The sequence below is a fragment of the Peromyscus californicus genome, unplaced genomic scaffold (genome assembly GCF_007827085.1).
Source record: "Peromyscus californicus insignis strain IS unplaced genomic scaffold, ASM782708v3 Scaffold_20__1_contigs__length_68692818, whole genome shotgun sequence".
Taxonomy (NCBI): Eukaryota; Metazoa; Chordata; class Mammalia; order Rodentia; family Cricetidae; genus Peromyscus; species Peromyscus californicus.
Genome location: NW_026294503.1, coordinates 50,647,886 through 50,667,631, shown reverse-complemented (window position 1 = coordinate 50,667,631; position 19,746 = coordinate 50,647,886). Strand labels below are relative to the sequence as shown.

General features: G+C 50.6%; 1 protein-coding gene across 3 annotated transcripts; it reads right to left on the bottom strand.

The window, feature by feature from the left end:
* Positions 1–466: 466 nt before the first annotated feature.
* On the bottom strand, positions 467–18,764 carry Gtse1 (G2 and S-phase expressed 1). Of its 3 annotated transcripts, none has more exons than XM_052748574.1 (11): positions 18,473–18,764; positions 16,386–16,443; positions 15,666–16,293; positions 14,077–14,232; positions 12,408–12,534; positions 10,812–11,189; positions 5,177–5,249; positions 2,971–3,207; positions 1,903–2,176; positions 1,333–1,548; positions 467–899 (listed from the first exon to the last, which is right to left on the bottom strand). In XM_052748574.1, the coding sequence occupies exons 1-11, from the start codon at positions 18,495–18,497 to the stop codon at positions 816–818; spliced, it is 2,256 nt and encodes a 751-aa protein (XP_052604534.1). In that variant the 5' UTR covers positions 18,498–18,764; the 3' UTR covers positions 467–815. The 3 variants fall into 3 exon arrangements, with proteins under 3 accessions (XP_052604534.1, XP_052604532.1, XP_052604533.1); XM_052748572.1 differs by having other exon boundaries at positions 1,939–2,176; positions 18,473–18,618; XM_052748573.1 differs by lacking the exon at positions 467–899 and having other exon boundaries at positions 1,053–1,548; positions 1,939–2,176; positions 18,473–18,762.
* Between the last annotated feature and the right edge of the window lie 982 nt (positions 18,765–19,746).

Genomic DNA, 19,746 nt, shown 5'->3' with positions numbered 1-19,746 from the left:
CTGCTGTCATCCATAGATCAGTGGCTTCCAGGCAGCTAGTCTTTGGCAAGTGAGGCTTTAAGCAAGGGACTGGCTCTCCAGTGACCTTCTTCCCAGTGTCCTGCATCGTCTGGTTGGTGTGTCCTCAGAGGTGCCCCAGGGAAGAGAGCTGCAGCTCAACCCCTGACTATCATGGAGCAGACCCTCCTTCACAGCCCAACTCCTTTATTCTCTGCACTCTAGCTATCCAGTGCAGCCTGAGAAAGGTGTGGTCCTTAGACCACTGCATCAGAATTAGCCAACTGTATTAACAACGCAGGTTATTAGGCCAGCCCAGATGACAGGCTGGTGTACCTGGGGTGGGCCATAGACTGATATTTATACCAATTTTATTACCCTACATGTTATAAAATCAAGGTTGGATAATGAGAGGCTCCCATAGTGTCTGGAGAGATGAAAACAGGTCTCCTTGTCCAAATATCAAGTGTGAAAATCAAGCATACTTTAATACATTTTACTTTATAACTTAAATCTAGAATATTTAACTTTTCAAACAAATTTAAGTTTACAGACAGTCATTTGCTATTTTACATACAAAAGAATCAAAACAAAGTTTTTAGAGCTATCTTCAAGTCCAGAGAAAAGGCAAGGAGCAGGGCGCCACAGAGGTGGATTGCTTAGGTCCACAGTGGGGACCTCACCTGGGCACTGCTCCAGACACCAGCAGTATAACAGGCTCCCCCCAAATCAAATACAATTCCTTCCCAAATGTGCTTCTCGGAGTCTAAAGCCACAGCAGAAGCAAACAGACTAAAGGGCAGAGGGTTGTGCTCTGTTCAGAACTTGAGAAGTGGTGAGTCCACATTTTCTTTGTCAGCCTCAGGGCTCAGCTGGATCAGCGGGGAGCCCAGGTCGATCAGCTGGAAGAGAACGGAGATATCAAGGTGAACACAGCCGTCCCGGCAGCCATCACACAGACACAAGCAGTTGCAGTGGCTGAGCCAATCAATCCCACCTGGAGCCCAGGGACAGAAAAACAACCCAGCACAGCAGAGAGGCCAACAAGACTCAAGCACCACGTCAAAGACTCTTAAAAGAACCCTCAAACCCAAGCCCCGTGTGACTCCCTGACAGAGCGGGCAGGGACGTGCGGTGCTGGGGACATGACTGCTGCCCTGAGGGCTGCTCCGGGTCCAGCAAGCTGCCTGATGGCAATGGGTGACTGTAGAGAAGCCAAGCCTGCCCAACCTGAGTGTGAGACACAAAGCCTATGAGCCCCAAGAGCACCGTGCAGGGCCCAGGTCTGACAGCACCCTGGGCTGAAGTCAGTGTGAATCCCCTGCCACTTCTCACCTGCCCAAGCTCAGCCTTTGGAGGTTTCCCCACACCATTTCTATCCATGTCTGGAGTGTTCGTTACAAGGTCGATCAGGGGCCAGCTGCTGGGTCCCAAAGCCATGTTCGACTCAGGGGTGTTGCTGAAGTCAATGAGAGGGCGGTCAGCCAGGTCTCTGCCCACTGCTTCAGGAGTGATGGTGAGCTGGTCCAGCTTGATGTCCAGGAGAAGACCCTAGGCAGGGCGCAGAGAGAGGGAAAGTCCAGTACCACACTGGTGCCCAGCAACCACCCTGGGAAGCCAGGCTTTGCTTGTGACCTGGGACTCAGAGCCTGGAGCCCCAGGGAAAGGCTGGAGTGGGCCCTGAGTGGGAGTAAGTTCCCTCTTGGCAGTACACCCCTACCCACAGCTAGGAGGGAGCTTCAGCCTGTTCCCATTGCTGCCCTCTGACCCCCAACCAACTCCTTTGTCAAACATTTCTTTAGTCCCTAGTCCTGAGCCCCCTCTGAGTCTCCTGGAACCATAGGCCCAGCCACAGGGTAAAGGAGGAAGGGAACCATGAGTCCCCATCTGTGGCTCTCCATGCACCTCAGACAGCATGTAACTGCAACCACCTCCATGTACCTCACTGGGGCTCGTGTCTTCATGAGGCTCTGCTTCACCCTGAGCTGCCCCTGTGCTGGAGCCTTGGGGAGGAGGAAAGTCACTCTTCTCTAGAGAAAAGTCAAGTGCGTGAGGCACGGAGGACGGAGGGGAAGAGCTCTCATCTGAGGACAGGCCTTGGCCCTGCCCACCACTGGCAGTGCTGCTGCTCTCCTGGGTCGACTTCTCCGGGGTCGGCTTCTCCTGGGTCAGCTCCGCTCTGGGAGGTGGGGAGGGGGAGAGACTTGTAAGATCTTTCTAAAACACCTTTCAACAGCTATGGCGTGATATCAGTCTCTGAAGCAGCACCTGGCCCTGGGGCCAGTGGCTTAACTCTGAGGAGAACTCAACAGTCAGACCCTGGTCTCTATGAGAGAGGACCAAAGATTTCCAAGGCTCCTTGCACTTCTCCAGTTCTAGCCGTCTAGCTCACCTTGTGTCCACGTCAGCCCCTTCCTTTAGAACTATTAAATTACATAAGCAGGGCTCTACCTCTGCCCACAGACTATGGCTAGCCCTCCAGGCCCAGGTGAGCCAAGTGCCTGCCTGCCCGAGTGCCCCGCCCCACGGCTCCCTGGTCTTGCACACTGACCAGGTTGGGGCCCCAGTCTTGCACGCCTTCCACACTATAGCATGCCTTGCACTAACAGGTACATCTGGTATGCTGCCGTGCTCCCCTGTAGCCCAGACCTCTCGGCACCTAGCATGCCCCTAAGTATCTGAATGAACTGAGGACACGGAACAGCAGCAATATCCACAAACCAGAACAGAACACCTTCTCTGTCATAGTTTATGGGCTTCACAACAACCTGAGGAGAGCTCTTTCTGGATTACACACACACACACACACACACACACACACACACACACACACACGGCTACTTGCATGCTGAGCCTTGAGCTTCATGGAGCTGCTTTTCATAGTTCTCCTATCTGCTGCCTGCACCTTCCCAGCACAGGGGACCTGGAGGTCTGGGGAACCAGAGGCAAAAGCTCACAAACCCGTCATTTTACCTGACTGTAGATCTTCTCCTGGGCTCAGAAGAAAGCCGCCGGGCAGGCACACACAGTGGGGATGCCAGAGCCCTGGGCATGGACTGAGGTGCCATTAATGGAAGGCCAGAGAGGCGCCGACTGGCGGGTGTGGGCAATGCTGACATCCGCCTTGTGCTCATAGGGGTCCTCATACTGCTGGGCAGCCCTTGTGAAGTGGGCCCCGTTGAGCGCCTCACGGGAGTGCTGCTGAGGACCCTGGAGAAGACATGGAAATCTTGAACACAGACACTGAGGTTGAATGGGCAGCCAGGGAGCCTGAGTGGGCTGTTCTTGAGAAGGGACTCCAGCATGGGCAGGACTCAAGGTGCTAGCAGCCCCTGTGAGACCTTGGATGAGTTCCAGGTTCTTCTGCAAGTCATGCCTCAGGAAACCAGAACATCCTTGAACATGGCTGCATTCATGGTGCCATCCATGGAGGAGTCAGGAGGGACTTGAAGAGATACTCATGCCAGCAGATTTTCTCTAAAAGACATCTGGGCTTCCATCAAACTCTGGCTAAGAGGTGACCTGACGGTGGTTTTCCCCACTTGGTCAGTCACACCTAGGCTTAACATCCTCAAGTCAAAGATAAGAACCAAGTCAGAGAACTGAGTGATTCCCATGCCTTAACCACCATCTGTCCCAAATGTTACTTTGTTGTTCTCCCCCTATGGTGATATTTTATTTGTATTAAAATGTTATTTGTATGTTAATAAATAAAGTTGCCCGGGGGTCAGAGCTATTAGCAAGCCATAGGAAAGCAGGGCAGTGGTGGCATACGCTTGTAATTCCAGCACTTGGTAGGCAGAGCTGGGTAAGTCTCTGTGTGTTCAGGGATACAGCCATTATTGGATACACATGCCTTTAATCTTAATACCAATCATGGAAAACCTGGAGGCCTATACAGACAGGCCGTGAGGAGGCGGTCATGTGGTTGGGTTTACAACCAATGAGAAGGCAGGACAGGAACTCTATATAAAGACTTTAACACAGGGGTAGCTCTGGTTTGGAGAGGTAGGACCACCGCAGGAGGAAGGGTAAGGTTTTAGCTCTTAGCTCTGACCTCTTGGCTTTCTTCTTTGCATTGGTTCTGTGTTTCTTATTTAATAAGAAGGTTGGATACATCTACATCCCCCCCTCGCCCCTCCACCCCCACTGAGACAGGGTTTCTCTGTGTAGCTTTGGAGCCTGTCCTGGAACTCGCTCTGTACATCAGGCTGGCCTTGAACTCACAAAGATCTGTCTGCCTCTGCCTCCCGAGTGCTGAGATTAAAAGCATGCACCACCACCACCACTGGGCTGTTGTTGTTCTTAAACCAGAGACTGAGTCATGTCAATTGTTACCAGCTAAATGTTTGCATCCCCCAAATTCATGTTGAAAGTCCAGCCCCCAAGATGATGACATAGGAGACAGGTCCTTTGGGAGGTGATTACGTCAGAAGGCCGAGCCCCAATCAATAGGATTAGTGCCATCATAAAGAAGGTCCGGACGCCATGTTTGTCCTTCCATGTGAAGACATGATGAGGCAAGCGATGGACCCATAGACACTCCATCTGTAGATGCCCTGATCTGGAGGACCAGGCTTCAGAACTGTCACACACCTCGGTTTAGATCCCCAGATGCCCAGCATGGTGGCACAAGCCAATAATAACATCAGGGAAGGAGGCAGGAAGATTGAGTGTGAGGTTAACCCAGCAGACACAGGAAGACACCCTATATTTGGCTCCATGCTTTTTATTTAATAAGACCATTTAGAAATTCGTCTAGAGATGAGGAAACATATTCAGGGTATTTAGACTCATACTGGGTCACAGACCAGGACTGAAACCCAAGTCTGAGCAACTGCACCATCCCATGGTCCCTAACTGCACAAACCAGTGACTTGGGGACTCTGGAAATACGTGGATGCTGGACTCTGCCCCTTTGTCCCCACACCATCCCTGACCCACTCAGTGAGAAGCCTTGGGGGGTCTGGGCACAGCACCTAAAGCAGCGCTAAAGGGGTTTCTGTGATTCAGCCTGGCCTGCACCCAGTTGGGATTTTCGGCATCATGCACACAGTGAGTGTGACAGAAAGCCTTCTCCTCAGAAGCTGGACCTGCAGCCCAGGCGGCACTCCATGGAGCCTGCAGACACGTCAGTGGTTCTCAAAGGTAAGAAAGGAGGCAAACTGCTGTCAGTTACCTGCTAGCTGGTGTCCAGGACTGCAGCTGATGTGTCCGAGAGAACTTTGGGGTCACACCATCAGTTGCCTCGCCTAAGAACGAGAGGAAGCTGGTCAGAAGAGAGCCATGTGGAAAGGCTGGCATGTGCCCTTACCACCTGGGCACTCTCCTTTAGATGCCCCCACTTTCCCAACCGTCCATGTAAAGTACAGACAGAAGGTCAGAAGACACACAAGGAAATCCTCTTAAGACCCCAACTGAGTTGAGGCATGGGCTGAGTCTGACGCTGAGAACCCTCTGGACCATTACACCAGTCCCTTTCCCCAGCTGGCCTGGGCCTGCGTTTGTGGCAGGCCCATCCCCAGTCTCCTGTGCCCGTCAGGCTGCCCCTGAACTCCCAGGCACAAAGGTGTCGTGTGGATGGAGTCCCAGAGCTGTCGCATGCCTAGCTCAGAGACACACCACATACACTTTCTACAAGTGACTGGCTTCTCCAAATGGATGCCTCAGCTGGTATTTGACAGGTATCAGTCAGAATTCAGTGTGGGCTCATCAGTCACTAAGCAAAGCCCAGCATTTCCCAGATGGCCTGTCACACCACGGTCCCGCTACCATATGATTCCAGATGAAACACAAACTTGCCTCTCATGATCCTGAGAGTCAATCTGGGACCCCAAAGTCTCAGGAGCAGAACCTCCATGTGTTACCTGGCTGTCTTAGAAGCTATGGACAAAGAGGCCATCACCAGAATCCTTGGCCCTAGCCACAAAAGGGGCCCATCTTAGCAGGCCACCACCGACCACAGTACTGCCCCTCTGCACCCCAGCAGCTCTGCAGCACCCCTCTGTCATGAACCACTCTAAGCCCCTCACCTCACTCCTCCTCCTCCAGGCCTGCCCCTGCCCCCCACTCTTCAAACCCACATCAGAGAGCTGCCTGTGCCTGCCCCACCTCCCACCTGTTTAAAACTGCTCCTGGCAAGGGGATTCAGAAAGCTTTAGCAATGAGGGCTGCAATCTTAGGGAGATACAGACGTCTCCTGCCACCGTGGTCCCAGTTGGTCTGGAAGCTGTGGCATTCACCCTTCTAAGTCACACACTTCTCTGCTGCCATTTCATTTGCAAAAGCTTCTGACGTCATGAGAGTTTCTGCCTTATTCCCCTGGGATCTGTGTAGCTGTTATGTCAACTTGACACAAGCTAGAGTCATCTGAGAGGAGGGAGCCCCAATCAAGAAAACGCCTGTAAGGCACAGCCCATCCCTCAGCTGGTGGTCCTGGGTTCTATAAGAAAGCAGGCTGAGTAAGGCATGAGGAACAAGCCAGGACACAGCACCCTAGCCTCTACATCAGCTCCTACCTTCAAGTTCCTGCCCTGCTTGAATTCCTGCCTCCATTGCCTTTGATAACCAGTTATATGGAATTGGGAACGAAATAACACCCCTCCCCCAACTTGCTTTTGGTCACAGTGCTTCATCACAGCAACAGTAACCCTAAGGCTCCGGACCACTACCACGGACCACACTATGACCCCTCTGCACCCTAGCAGCACCCTTCTGTCACGAACCACTCGAAGCCTCTCGCCTCACTCCTCCTAACATCTGCACACAGAGGGCCACGGGCGTCCCCATGTCCTCTACTTAGCCTTTGATATGTAAAGAAATAAACCTTTCATCTTTAAATAACACCAGTGCTTGGGGCTTGCAGTAAGTAGCCTTTGTTCTAGCTGCATTCTTGCAACCCTGTCTTCCCTCTCCTCTAGGAACTCAAGGCCTTTCTGCCACGGGGCCTTGACAACATCATTTCCTCTGCCTGGAACGTTCTCTTTGGGTTATCTTGTGGCTGCTCCTTATTGGGCTTCTGATCTCAGCTCAGCACTGTTGTTTGGAGCAATTATTCTGGCCAAAAGGACCACTCCATCTGTGATTGCTAATCTTTGTTGTCAACTTGACACACGTGGGAGAGGGAGCCTCAACTGAGGAACACCTTCCATCAAACTGCTCAAGGGGGCATTTTCTCCACTGCTCATCGATGTAGTAAGGGCCCAGCACTGGAAGCGGTACCATCCTTGGGCAGATAGGCCTGGAAGCAGCACTCCTCTGTGGTCTTTGCCCGAGTTCCTGATCTGACTTTCCTCAGTGATGGACTGGGATGTGGGAGTGTCAGCCAAATAACCTCCTCAAGGTGCCTCGGTCCTGGTGATTATCACAGCAACAGAAAGCAAACTAGAAGTGTCTCCAATGTTCTCTTGCTGGGAAGGTCCTTGACCAAGGTGACTTAGAGAAAAGCACTTCCTGGGGGCTTACTGTTTCAAAGAGTCCATGGCCATCATGGCGGGAGCATTGCAGCAGGAAGTCAAGCATGGCGCTAGAGCAGTAGCTGAGAGATTATATCTGAACCATGAGCATGAGACAGAGAGAGAGCTAACTGGGAATGGCACGGGCTTCTGAAACCTCAAAGCTCACCCTCCAGTGACACACCTCTTCTAATGAGGCCACACTCCCTAATCCTTCCCAAACAGTTCCACCAACTGGGAAACAAGTATTCAAATATATGCGCCTATGGCGGGCACCCTCATTCAACAACCACACCTAAGCACCCATTAACTCTGTCACCAACCTTTTCTGTTCCACTGCACTGAAGATCTGAAAGGACACTTCCTTGATAGGAGCCAAGTCTTCTATTAAATGTAAACTTGAGCTGGAAAGATAGCTCAGCAGTTAAAAGCACTAGCTGCTCTTCCAGAGGACCCAGGTTTGATTCCCAGCACCCACATGGCAGCTCACAGTTGTCTATAATTCTAGTTCCTGGGGATCTAACACTCCTCTTCTGGCCTCTACACAAGGCATGCTGTACACGAGGTGTGCACATTTACACTCAGGCAAAACAATCCCGCACATAAAGATACTCAGCAGAAGGCCACAATCTGGGGTTTTGTTTTGTTTGGAGACAGGGTCTCACTCTGTAGCTCATGCTAGCCTAAAACTTGTGATCTCCTGCCTCAGCCTCCCTCCCTGTACAGGGATCAGAGGCAGAAGGCACTACGTCTCACTTTTTTCACTTTTCCCTTCCCTGTTTCTTCTCCTTCCTCTTCCTTTTCCTTGTGTTGTGTTTTTTTGTTTTTTGTTTTGTTTTTGAGGGAGGGATTGCAGCTCTAGTTATCCTGGAACTCCCTATGTAGACCAGGCTGGCCCTGAACTCAGAGATCCACCTTCCTCTGCCTTCTCTAATTCTTCTGAACTTTCCACTAGTAACAGTAAATGATTGAATGGGGGCCGAGACCAGCCAACTATGAGCCAACAGAACAGCTGCCCCCGTGTGCAAGAGCCCCATCTGCTAACAGGTTCTGATGGAGCCACTGCCTGACCTCCACAGGCCAAGCAAGAAGAAAGACTCCCATGCTGACCACTTGTCAAACCTTACTGCTCTGTGCTCAGGGCTTCCTTTGCTCTCTGGAGACCGCAAGTCCCTGCCTCCACCCACCCCACCAGGGACAATCCTTCCCAATGCTTTTCTTCTGTTGCTGATTCTCTCTTTCTATTTTTATATTTATTTATTTATTTATTTATTTTGGAGAAAGGCTCTTACTGTGTAGTCCTGGCTCATCTGGAATTTGCTTTGTAGACAAGGCTGGCCTTGAACTCAGATATGCTTGCCCCTGGCTCCTGAGTGTTATGAACCAACTCCTGTAAGTTGTACTCTGAACTCCAGGTATGTTACGGTGCATGCACACACCCACAGGTAATAAAATTTTTTCAAAATTCTTTTGATGAAGAGATTTCTGTTTATATTTGTGTGTGGGGGTTAGGATTGAATCCAGAGCCTCAAACATTAGGAAAGGACTCTGCCACTGAGCTACAGTCCAAACTTTAAGATGTGCTCTAAATGGGAAAAGACAATCAGACATTTTTGGTTTTTTTGTTTGTTTGTTTGTTTTGGGTTTTCAAGACAGAGTTTCTTTGTGTAGTCCTGGCTGTCCTGGAACTCACTCTATAGAGCAGGCTGAACTTGAACTCACAGAGATCTGCCTGCTTCTGCCTCTAGAGTGCTGGAATTAAAGGCATGCACCACCATCACCTGGCCATTTTGTTAAACATTGTCTCCCTGTGTGGTCATGGGAGGCCCAGAACTCATTATGTAACACAAGCTGGTCCTGACAAAACAGGGCAGGACAGTCTTAGTGGCTGGAGCTGACAATGGCTTGAGTCGGGAGGACTAAGGTACGAGAACGTGAGAGTCAGAGAACTGGAGAAAAGTTACAGGAAGACAAAGAACTCTGGAAACTCTGTGGAATCTCCTGAATAGACAGCTACACAGCAGTAGCACACCATGCAGGGTGAGAAGCCTGAGGTCAAGAGGAGCAAATGTTGTAGAATATTAGTTGAAGGTGTGTTACATTTGTTTATGCTGCGGAACACTTGCTTTAATGATGCAAAGATGTGTTGCGTTCTTTTATGTTGCAGTTGTTTGACTCTGTGAAGCTGTGTTACTTTGCCGGTCTAAAACACCTGATGGTCTAATTAAGCATTAAATGGCCGACAGCTAGAAAGAGGAGGGGTAGGCAGGGCTGCCAGGCAGAGAGAATAAATAGAAGAAGAATGTGGGAAGAGGAGCGAGAAAAAGAGGAGAGGAGGATGCCAGGGGCCAGCTACTCAGCGACACAGCCAGACACAGAGTAAGAAATTTAAAAAAGATATACAGAAATAGAGAAAGAAAAAAACCCAGAAGCAAAAGGTAGATGGGATTTTTTTTTTTTTTTTGTAAGATGGGATAATGTTAGTTAAGAAAACCTAGCTAGAAATAAGTCAAGCTAAGGGCAAGCATTCATAAGAAAGAATTAGTTTGTGCGTGTGTGTGTGTGTGTGTGTGTGTGTGTGTGTGTGTGTGTGTGTGTGTTTGTGTGCGCGCGCGCGCGCGCGCGCCTTTATCGGGGAGATGGGTGGTGGGCCCCCAAAGAGCAAAGAGTTAAAAAAACAAACAACCACAAGCAACTCATGGGGAACAAGGGCTGGGAAAGAGCCCATTCCACCCAGCTTGAGTGGATGGAACAAACTACCAGGATGCTTAGAAGAGAGCTATCTGGGCAAAACCCCACACCAGTGACGGGGCTAGACCATTCCAGACAACACCCTTTTAGATCATCTGTGAGAGGTTAAAAAGGCCGGCATGGAGCAGGCTGGTCTGCACCTTCACTGGTTGCCAAGCTCAGCCCTTAAGGAAAACACAATCCAGATGGTTAAAAGCAAAGACCCACAGAAGCAGAACCACCAATACCATCCCAACAGACCCACAAAGCTCTAACCACCCAGACGACAAATTAAAAGCCACAGCTCCAGACGTAATGACCACACTGAAGACAACAGGGAGCAAGAAGCAGCCCAGGGGCTATGTCGACCCTCAAGGAGATGGACACACCAAGTGGGCAGCTGTGGCTCACCACAAGGAGAATGGACACACCAAGTGGGCAGTTACATCTCACCACAAGGAGAATGGACACACCAAGTGGACAGTTACATCTCACCACAAGGAGAATGGACACACCAAGTGGGCAGCACAATACCCCTTGGACAGAATGTCAGAGCTCAGTGAAAACAGCACTAGCTACAATGGTAACCTCCCCAAATCTTAAAAACCACCAAACGTATCTGTTACTTACCAACAGAAAACTGGGGGACTTTAAATGGGTTTGTAGGGGTAGACACAGTCTCTGGCTTGCGGTTCGGATTGGAGTCCTGCCGCTTTACACTGCCAGTTTTATTCAACTGAGATGATGTCAGGGTGTCAGGGTCTAGCCTTGGTCCTCTTTGTTCTGGAGTCTGGGGTTGTTGGCTGAGAGGAGGCAGGATGGAGGCCTTGGGCTGCTCTGCCATTGTCTGGGCAGCATTAGCCCTTCTGGCTTGTCTGCAAGATGCCCTGGCAGGGGCTGTTGGCAAAGTCTGGTGCAGAGAGGCGGGGCCTATTTTGCCCAATTTGCTGGTGTTTGACAGAAGCCGAGAGCTGCTAGCGGGAATATTTGAAAGATCACTGGACTTTGCTGCAAAAGGAGATAATCGAGGTTAGCCCCTCAAGCAGCACTGTTTCCAGACACTTTAACACACCAACACACACACACACACACACAAGGTTTGACACCTCTAGACCGGCTACCTAACATCAGACACTGACAACATGCGGATGCCCATTAAGTGATCATCAAATCAGGACCAGCAGGACACCTAACCTGAGCTGAGTGCTGTCCAGTGCTCAGCAGTTACTACAATGTGTGGCAGTCACAAGGTTAGGTTATCCTTTCCTCACTTCCTTGCCCAGCATACAAAGTGGACAGTCTAGTCACAAGTCCTGCCCCACCTTCACGGCAGACGGGAATTCGAGGAGGGAAAACTTAGGACTAGGTTTGGAAACAGAGCAGGGTGTGTGGATAGCAAGGGTGACATCTGCTCAACTAGGAATGGACCCACTGTGTGAGTTAACACTGTGAAGGCTCAAAGGGAAACTTTAGGGAATAATGCTGTAGCCACGTCCATACTGTGTGTTAGCCACGTGTACACTGTGTATTAGCCCTACCAGGGCCCTTCCCACAATCTCGAGAATCTGACCCTATGACTCTACCATATACAACACGTGGAGTCAAAGTCCTGAATCAGTGCAGCAAGATCTACCTCACAACACCTGGGCAGCAGCAGGTGCGTTCCTGATCATGGACTCATGGGCTACAGAAGGGCCCAGGAACGCTCCCAGACTCAGAGGAACCTTACAAGGTCAACAATATCACTTGATTTAAAGGTAAGGACACAGACTTCTCTTAACCACTGAGTAGCAGTCAGGACTCTAGATCAGGCTGATTCTAGAGCTCAGACTTCTCACATCTGTTCTCACATCTCACCATGCTGGCTACGATGGACATGGCCAGACTCCACAGGCAAACTCCAAAGACAGATGCATTCCCTGGCCCCCTATACCATTTAACCACTAGATGGCAGCCTTGTCTAGGCAGGTTGAACCTAAGGGCACATGCCCCAGATGACCCAGGCTGGGCTGGCCTGTCTTAGCACCTGTGGTCCAATGATGTGGGTGTGTGTTTGTGTTTCTCCAACTGAAACCATTACCTCCTTACTGGAGGAAGTATTCAGGGGCAGAGGGACAATGAGTCTCTTCCTGCCTAGCCCTCAGCCCTGAGCTCTAATTCCACAGCATTCTGGGAGGCCAAAACATATGGTGCTCCAGGGTTCACCTGACTAGTTCATCTGCTCACCTTTGCCTGCTGCTGGAGACACACAGGCACCAGACATGAGGCTCGAAGCAGACCCTGAGGCAGAGGATTTCCTTGTGAGACTGCCAGTACAGCCTGGTGGTTTTAACAGGGTCTTCTTCAGCCCCAACTGAGAGAAAGGTTGGAAAAAAGAAAATCAGCAAGGATTTTGTTACCTACATACACACACTTAGCTCTGCAAAGGTAGGATTTAAAAATAATCTTTAGTGAGACCAGAGAGATGGCTCAGCAGGTAAGAGCACTTGTTGCTGTAGCAGAGGACCCAGGTTCCATTCTCAGCACCCTCATGGTGGCTCACAACCATCTATCACTCCAGTTTCAGGGGATCTGACCCCCTCTTCTGACCTCTTTGGGTACTGGGAACACACAAGGTACATAAGCATACACTCAGGTAAAACACTCATGCACATAAAATAAAATTTAAAAATCTTAAAAAAACTCTATAATCTTCAGTAATAATTACCTTTATAGAAAAAAGCTAAGTAGCACAGTTATCCCTCAGTCTCCGAGGAGCACTGCTTTGAGGACCCTGTGGATACTAACCTACAAGGGTCCTCCAAATGTAAGAGTGTGATAGTTGCCTGGCACCTACACAGATCCACCCAGACTTTAAATTACCTCAGGATGACTCTAATTTTGATGAAAGGCTATGGAAGCCATCACACTCATTCAGGCACACTGACAAGGAAAAGCAGTACATGTTCAGTACAGAGGAACTTCTCTCTTGAATAATTTCAATCTGGCTGGATGAATCCACAGATGAGGAACCCATGGACCCGGAAGGGCGACTGTGTCTAGAATGTAATGTCCAAACCTCTGCTAGAGGAGAGGCAGGAGAGCTAGCAGCAATCAAGATTGTGGGGTTCAACCTAGACCCCAAATCAGCTGCTGTAGGCGTAGCTTTTGGCAACTTTAATAAATGATTTCTACTAGGTAGCTCAGAGTGCCAGAAAGGTGACAACCTCTATGTGAGCTCAGACTATAAAACACAACACCTCAAGTCTCCCATAGAGGCTCTGAGGGATCAGTGAAAACCAGTTGCTGGGAACCAAGTGCTAGACTCTTATCAAGCCACACAGCCCAAGTGACAAGGCCACTTCAGTGCACACTGCCTGTTCAGGCCTCTCTTTTTGCAACCTAGCCACCTCTTGTGGATTGTTTCCAACTTTCCTTAACTGGTGTGCGCGCGCGCGCGTGCACATGAAGACCGGAGGACAACTCCACTTTTATTTAGTCTGGATACAGGGTCTCCTGAGTAGCCCTAGCTGGCCTAGAACCCTGCATGCAGAACAGCTGCAGAGAACCACCTGCTTCTGCCTCCAAGTGCTAGGATTAAAGGCATGCACCACTGCCAGGCCCAGGCATCTTTTTCTTTTAAGGACGGGGTCTCTCCCTGGCCTGGTACTCACCAAGTAGGCTAGGCTGGCTGACCAGCAAGCAAGTCCAAGGGATCCAACTGTCTCTGTCTCCCCAGTGCTGAGATTACAAGTGCACACCACCACACGAGGCTTTTTAAATGTGAGTCCTAGGTTGTCCACGCAAGCACTCATCAAATAAAATATCACCCCACCAACGTAATCTAATCAAAATATACAAAACTGGCACCTTGTTCCCATGCAGGGCAAGTGGCAGCCACGCCCCAGCCACTCACCTTGCTAGGAACGGGGAGGGATCGCTTGCCTGGACGGCTCCCTTTGCTGGCAGCATCTGGAGCAGTGCTGGGTTTATCCAGGAGCACATCACTCTGTGATCCCTTTTCATTCAGCAGTTTCATCTTCTGAAGACCAGCTGGCACCTCTTTTCTGAGCTGAAAATGTTAATTTGAAAGGTGAGGACTACATGGTCTAATAAAGCCCAGAGCTGGTGCTATTTCTCCCAAACCCTGCCACTGCCAACTTTTCCACTAGCGTGAGGGAAACAGCACAGAATGACAAACTTGGCTAATCCTAGCACTTGAGGCTGAGGCAGGTGGTTCTCGTTGAGTTCAACAAGGCCAGCCTGATCTACATAGTGAATTCCACAACAGCCAGAGCTACATAGTGAGACCCTGTCTTGAAAACAGACAAACAGCAGCCCCATGAAGAAGCTACCTCAGTCACACATGTTCTACACACTACATGGAAAGCTTTCTTCATTGTGTGGTCACCCTCTACCACAGTAACAGCTCAGCCGCAGTGAGGCTTTCTGGCTGAGTGCCACATTCTCTGGCCTGCAAGTCAAAGACCAAATCCGTGACATATTCAGGGACAAGGACATCAGGGAGCTGCTCCATGTGCACATAAGAAGTAGGGTGTCCTGAAGGCACAAGCAGTAGCTTCAGTGTGACAGTAATGCTTTCCTTTAAGCACTCATGAGGCATAAAACCCACGGCCTTCAAGACATACTCAGTGATACTGCAACTTTTACTAAAAAACTATCCTATTATTTGGGCGTGCCCCCACTTTATTTATCTGTTCATCAGTTCATAGGCATCTGGGTTGGCATCATGAATGATGCTGCTGTGAATACCTGTGTTAGCTGATGAACCCTGCCTGGTACCCGGCATGGGCTGTGACCACACTCCTGTCCTACCACCATGCACGGATCACACTCAAGTCCTGCTCCACGTCCACATGTGCTGCTAGCAGATTCCCCCCCAGAGCATCTGGGGGGAGCAGATGTGGTCAGGAGAGGGCCTACAGATGGGGGAAAGGGATGTGTAGGGCTTCACCCTCCAACCACCTCACAGAGCTGTTCCTCTAACTGCAACCCTCTTTATGATGGAGCTGGTGCAGGACATCCTGACAGGTGCCACCCTAACACACCTTTAGCCCGTGTCTCTTCTCAGGAGCCCCCTCTCCTGAGCAAGAGCGGGCAAACCTGGAGGCAGCTGGCTCTGCAATCGGCCTTTCTGCCTACCCCAGCCCAGCCTCCAGGACCCTGGGTTTTCTACAGCTGCTCAACTGCGAACTGGTCAACTGCCACTTCCCTCACAGCCCACTCATGCAACGCCTGGAAAGAAATCAAGTCACAGCCAGAGAGAACAACCAGAGGCCAACTTGGTGGACGGTGTTCATCAAAGGGGCCCACACTGGGCAGCTCCCCATCACTATCCCCGTCATTGTCCAGATCCTGGCACTACTCCTGGGCGTTCCAATCCTTAGAGCAGCAGGCCCTCCCGTGAGGCTTCCATGGCAGGGCATGGGCTGAGGAGAGGCAGGGAGCTGTGTACCCCAGGCTGTTGCTATGAGTTCTGCCTACCTTCTCCGTGGCCGGGTGAGGATGTCTTCCTCTCACAGGCAAAGCTCGGGGTGGCTGTAGCTTGCTGGAGATCCTCCTCTGAGGCCCAGGCTGATTCGGAGGTTGGGAGGTCCTTGACTCCCCTGGCAGTGGCTGAGAGGGGCAGGACAGACCCTGGTTGCTCTGGGTCTGAACAGGGCCAGCTGGGACAGGGGAGCTGCGCAGGGCTGGAGAAGCCGGCAGCTGGGGCTCCCCCAAGAGAGGCTGCACCCCTGAAGATGGCAGGCAGAATGTCTCTCTTTTCAGTGACATGGGGCTTTTTTCCTTCTTCTGCTCTTCTTCAAAGAGGCTGAGTTTTAACTGTGAGTTCTGCACAAATCTTTCCACGCCCTGGTTCACAGGCTGTCTGGGCTTGGCAGCCTGGGTCACCTCTCTTCGGCTGTGGCTTTCAATCTGTAAGGCCAGTAAGTGGGCTTCTTTGTACACCTCGACAAACTTCTCCCCGGTGAGAGGGCTCCAGGTACAAGGGCTGCCAGGGGCTGCGGCAAGAGTCTGCTCGGGAACCTGGCCGCTGAAGTCTAAGCTGGCAGCGATGCATCTTTCTTTATGTCCAACCGGCCCAAAAAAGACTTCATCATCTTCATTTGCACTGTGTTTAAAGAAAAGGATTATCAGTGGGGAGTTACACCGGCGTCCAGATGAAGGGCTTTAATGGGAAGGGAAGAAAACTCTTTTGTTTACCTTGAAGAAGACAAGGAAAGGTCGAAGTCAAATTTTTCATCTTCCAAAAGAAGAATGTCTAGGGGGTGGAGGGAAAAGTCCACTGTTATTTTAGGGCTAGGACAGAAGAGGAAAAACGTTACCAGTGTCTATTGGTTTCACAGCTGCTACAGGGTTTCACTCTCAGAAAAGTCATCAATTGTTGCTTTAACTGAATCCCTTTCATGGGGAACTCAAGTCCATCTTATTTTCCATTCTCACTCTCGAGTTCCAGGAGCCATTCTGAGTGTGCTGATCCAACCCAAAAACACAGAACCTTGCTTTTGTGATAATCTACACACATCCACAGACTGTCGCAAGGGTTTCCGAGAGGGCTAAGTCCCCTTCGGGTACAGGATGTTTTCTAAAGACCACCTACTTCAGCTCCCCTGGAATTAAATTACGAGACACCTACGCAGCATCAACGATGAGTTCAAGGGTGAGACAAACTCACACCAGAGACTCAGTAAGTACCTATGGACCACCACTGCTCCTTGGATCCCTTCCCGGGTCACTCTGTCCTCCACCCAGTCCATAATCCTAGCATAGCCTTGGTTGGCCCAGATGTTTATTTGATCAGCTCCCTCTAACAGACCAGCAACTTCCCAATTGTATTTAAGGTCTGCGCCACTACAGGGAGCCTATGAGTGGAACTGTAACTCAAAACAGACACCTATGGCTGAGGGAGGTCACAGGCTCCAGTCCGGACTCCACTGCTGTTGTTTTGCTAAACAGACATGGCTGGTAAGTCGTCTTCTAAACATTTATGTTTACGCCCATAGATTACTGTGCTGCCAGCCTTGGTCAGGGGGGTGTCGTGTAGTGGGCATCAGTGACTGTACGAAGCAGTCTCCTTAGGGGTCAAAGTAAAGAAGACACATAACCTGAGAGGACACAGAGGCTCAGTGCTCAGCCCTAAAAGGAAGAAAATAGTTGTAAACCTACATCAGCCCTCCAAGACTCAGGAAGTAAAGTTACTGTCCACCAAGTCTGATGACTGGAGTTCAAAGCCCTAGGACCCACAAGACAAATGGAGAGTTCTTTCCTGCAAGCTGCTTTCTGAACCTCCACAGGGGCATGTGCACCACAGCACCTGTGTCCAAAAATTAATAAATGTACAGAAGTTTTTCATTTCTCTTTTTTTTTTTCCTTTTTTTTCCTCCCCCCCCCCCCCCCCCAAGACAGAGTTTATCTGTTGTAGTTCTGGCTATTCTGGAACTTGCTCCATAGACCAGGCTGTCCTCAAATTCAAAGACTCATCTAAGGCATGCACCACCACCACCCAGCAAGAATTTCTTTTCAAAGAATCTGCTAGCACTCATGAAGCAGAAGAAGGTGGATCACTGTGCGTTCAAAAACAGCCAGGTCTACAAAGTGAGTTCCAGGCTATGAAGTAAGATCCTGTCTCAAAAAATAAAAATAAAGGAAGGTGGAGGAAGAAGAGAATAGAAAGCAAAAGGCAGTCTGGCGTCGGTGGCCCACACCTTTAATCCCAGCACTCTCGAGACAGAGGCAGGCGGATCTCTGTGAGTTCGATGCCAGCCTGGTCTACAGAGCAAGATCCATGACAGGCACCAAAACTACATGGAGAAACCCTGTCTCGGAAAAACCAAAAAAAAAAAAAAAAAGAAAGAATGTAAAAGGCAAAGGAAGGGGTGGAGTGTTGTGGTGCTCTGGCCTCTGTGCATGAGGAAGCTGTTACCAATTTGATATCACAGCAACTGTGATTACCCACAGGAAACTCTCACAAGACTGAGCCCAGTAATGCCCTTCTGGAAGTGGGGGGAGGGCCCACGTACTCAAGAGGCACAGGAGGTCCCTCTGAAAATATGTCAGTGGTTTACAATTGCTGGGGGGATGGGAGGGCTTTTCTTTGGCGGTGAAGTTGTCAAGTTGCTAATGTCCTTGTAAGTAACTCCAGTTAAATCCATTAGCTTACCAAGCCAGACTTGTTCATTTCTTTGGTCTGTTGTACTCTTCTATTCTATTTGGGGTGACTAGAAATACACTCCACCAACAGTCACCCAGCATGCCTGAACTTCACAGTCACACGAACAGAAAGGACCTACCTTCCTGCTTACTACCAGCATCCATCTTCACCTCCTTCGCCTGGCTGGCCGAAGGCACGTCGCGGCCGTCTCCACCTTCCACCAAGTTCGCTGCAGGAAGCAAGGGGACCTGAGGGTGAGGTTGCTCCCAGCTTGCTCCCTGTCTCCCAGAGACAGTGCGCCCCGAGACGGAGTAACGGATTCCGGACTCTGAGCTGCAGAGCAGGCCCGACACTCCGTCCTTCTCGGCCTCTGCGGCGCGAAGCCCGATCCCCGACTCTCTTCCACCCGGTGCCCACTCCTTACCCCTAGATTTTCACTAGGAGGGCCAAAAATCCCAGCTGATACAAGGATACCGGTTTAAATGCGGCGCCGGCCTTCGCTGTCCGCCGATTGGCTCGTTTGAACAAGGAGATGCTCTCGGTGCACCTTGGGAATTGTAGTCAGTGTTGATGTGCGAGACCAATGCGCACTCACAGGGACTCCACGCCACCGATTGGCTCCGCTCGGCGCCGGATACTCCCACCGGAAGTTCCCGTGAGTCTCCTCTATACGCGCACTGCAAGTGTATTTGCGTTCCGGCTGTGGCTGTGCTAAGCAACCGGGCTGAGGAGGTGAGGGTGGGATATGGAGGATGGTCAAGCAGCTAGGAAGGAGTTCGTCCTGACCGCTACTTTCTTCGGTGATTGTCTTGGCATCCCTGATTTCTCTTGCGTCCGAGCACTCTCTCCGCAGCTTGAGGCCTCACTCCTGTACTCTGATGTGCTGGCCCTCTCTGCTCCCCCCACGGCCGTCCCCCAGATCCTCTGATCTTGGGCTCCGAGTTTCATTAAACTGGAGAAGAGTGACAATGACGGAGCCAGCCACAGCACTTCCTAGCGGTCAGTATCAGGAGCCTTTGGATAGCTATTAACAGGACGCTGGCTTCAAGGTCTCTCGATCAATTAAGTCTAGGGGTGGCCTGGATAGAGGGAGCCGAAAGGAGACCATCAAGTTTGGTTGTCTTCTCTGCAGGTTTTGTTCACCAGTGGGCAAACTGGCTCTGCTGGGCCCAAGCTTTCCCACCTGCCAGGGATGGTTACCAGTTCCGTGTGACCTGCACCATATCTGGAATTGTAAGAGCCAGGCTCTGCTTACTCGTACCCAAGAGGATTGGCAGAACCACAGTGGTGGATGATCTACCTACAGTCCAAGCCCCAAGAGTTCTTGGCCCCACTCCTTCTGTGCCCTCTAAAGTGTTAGGTCCCAGCATCTGCAAGTCCACCAACACTTCACTTTGTATTATATCAATTCAT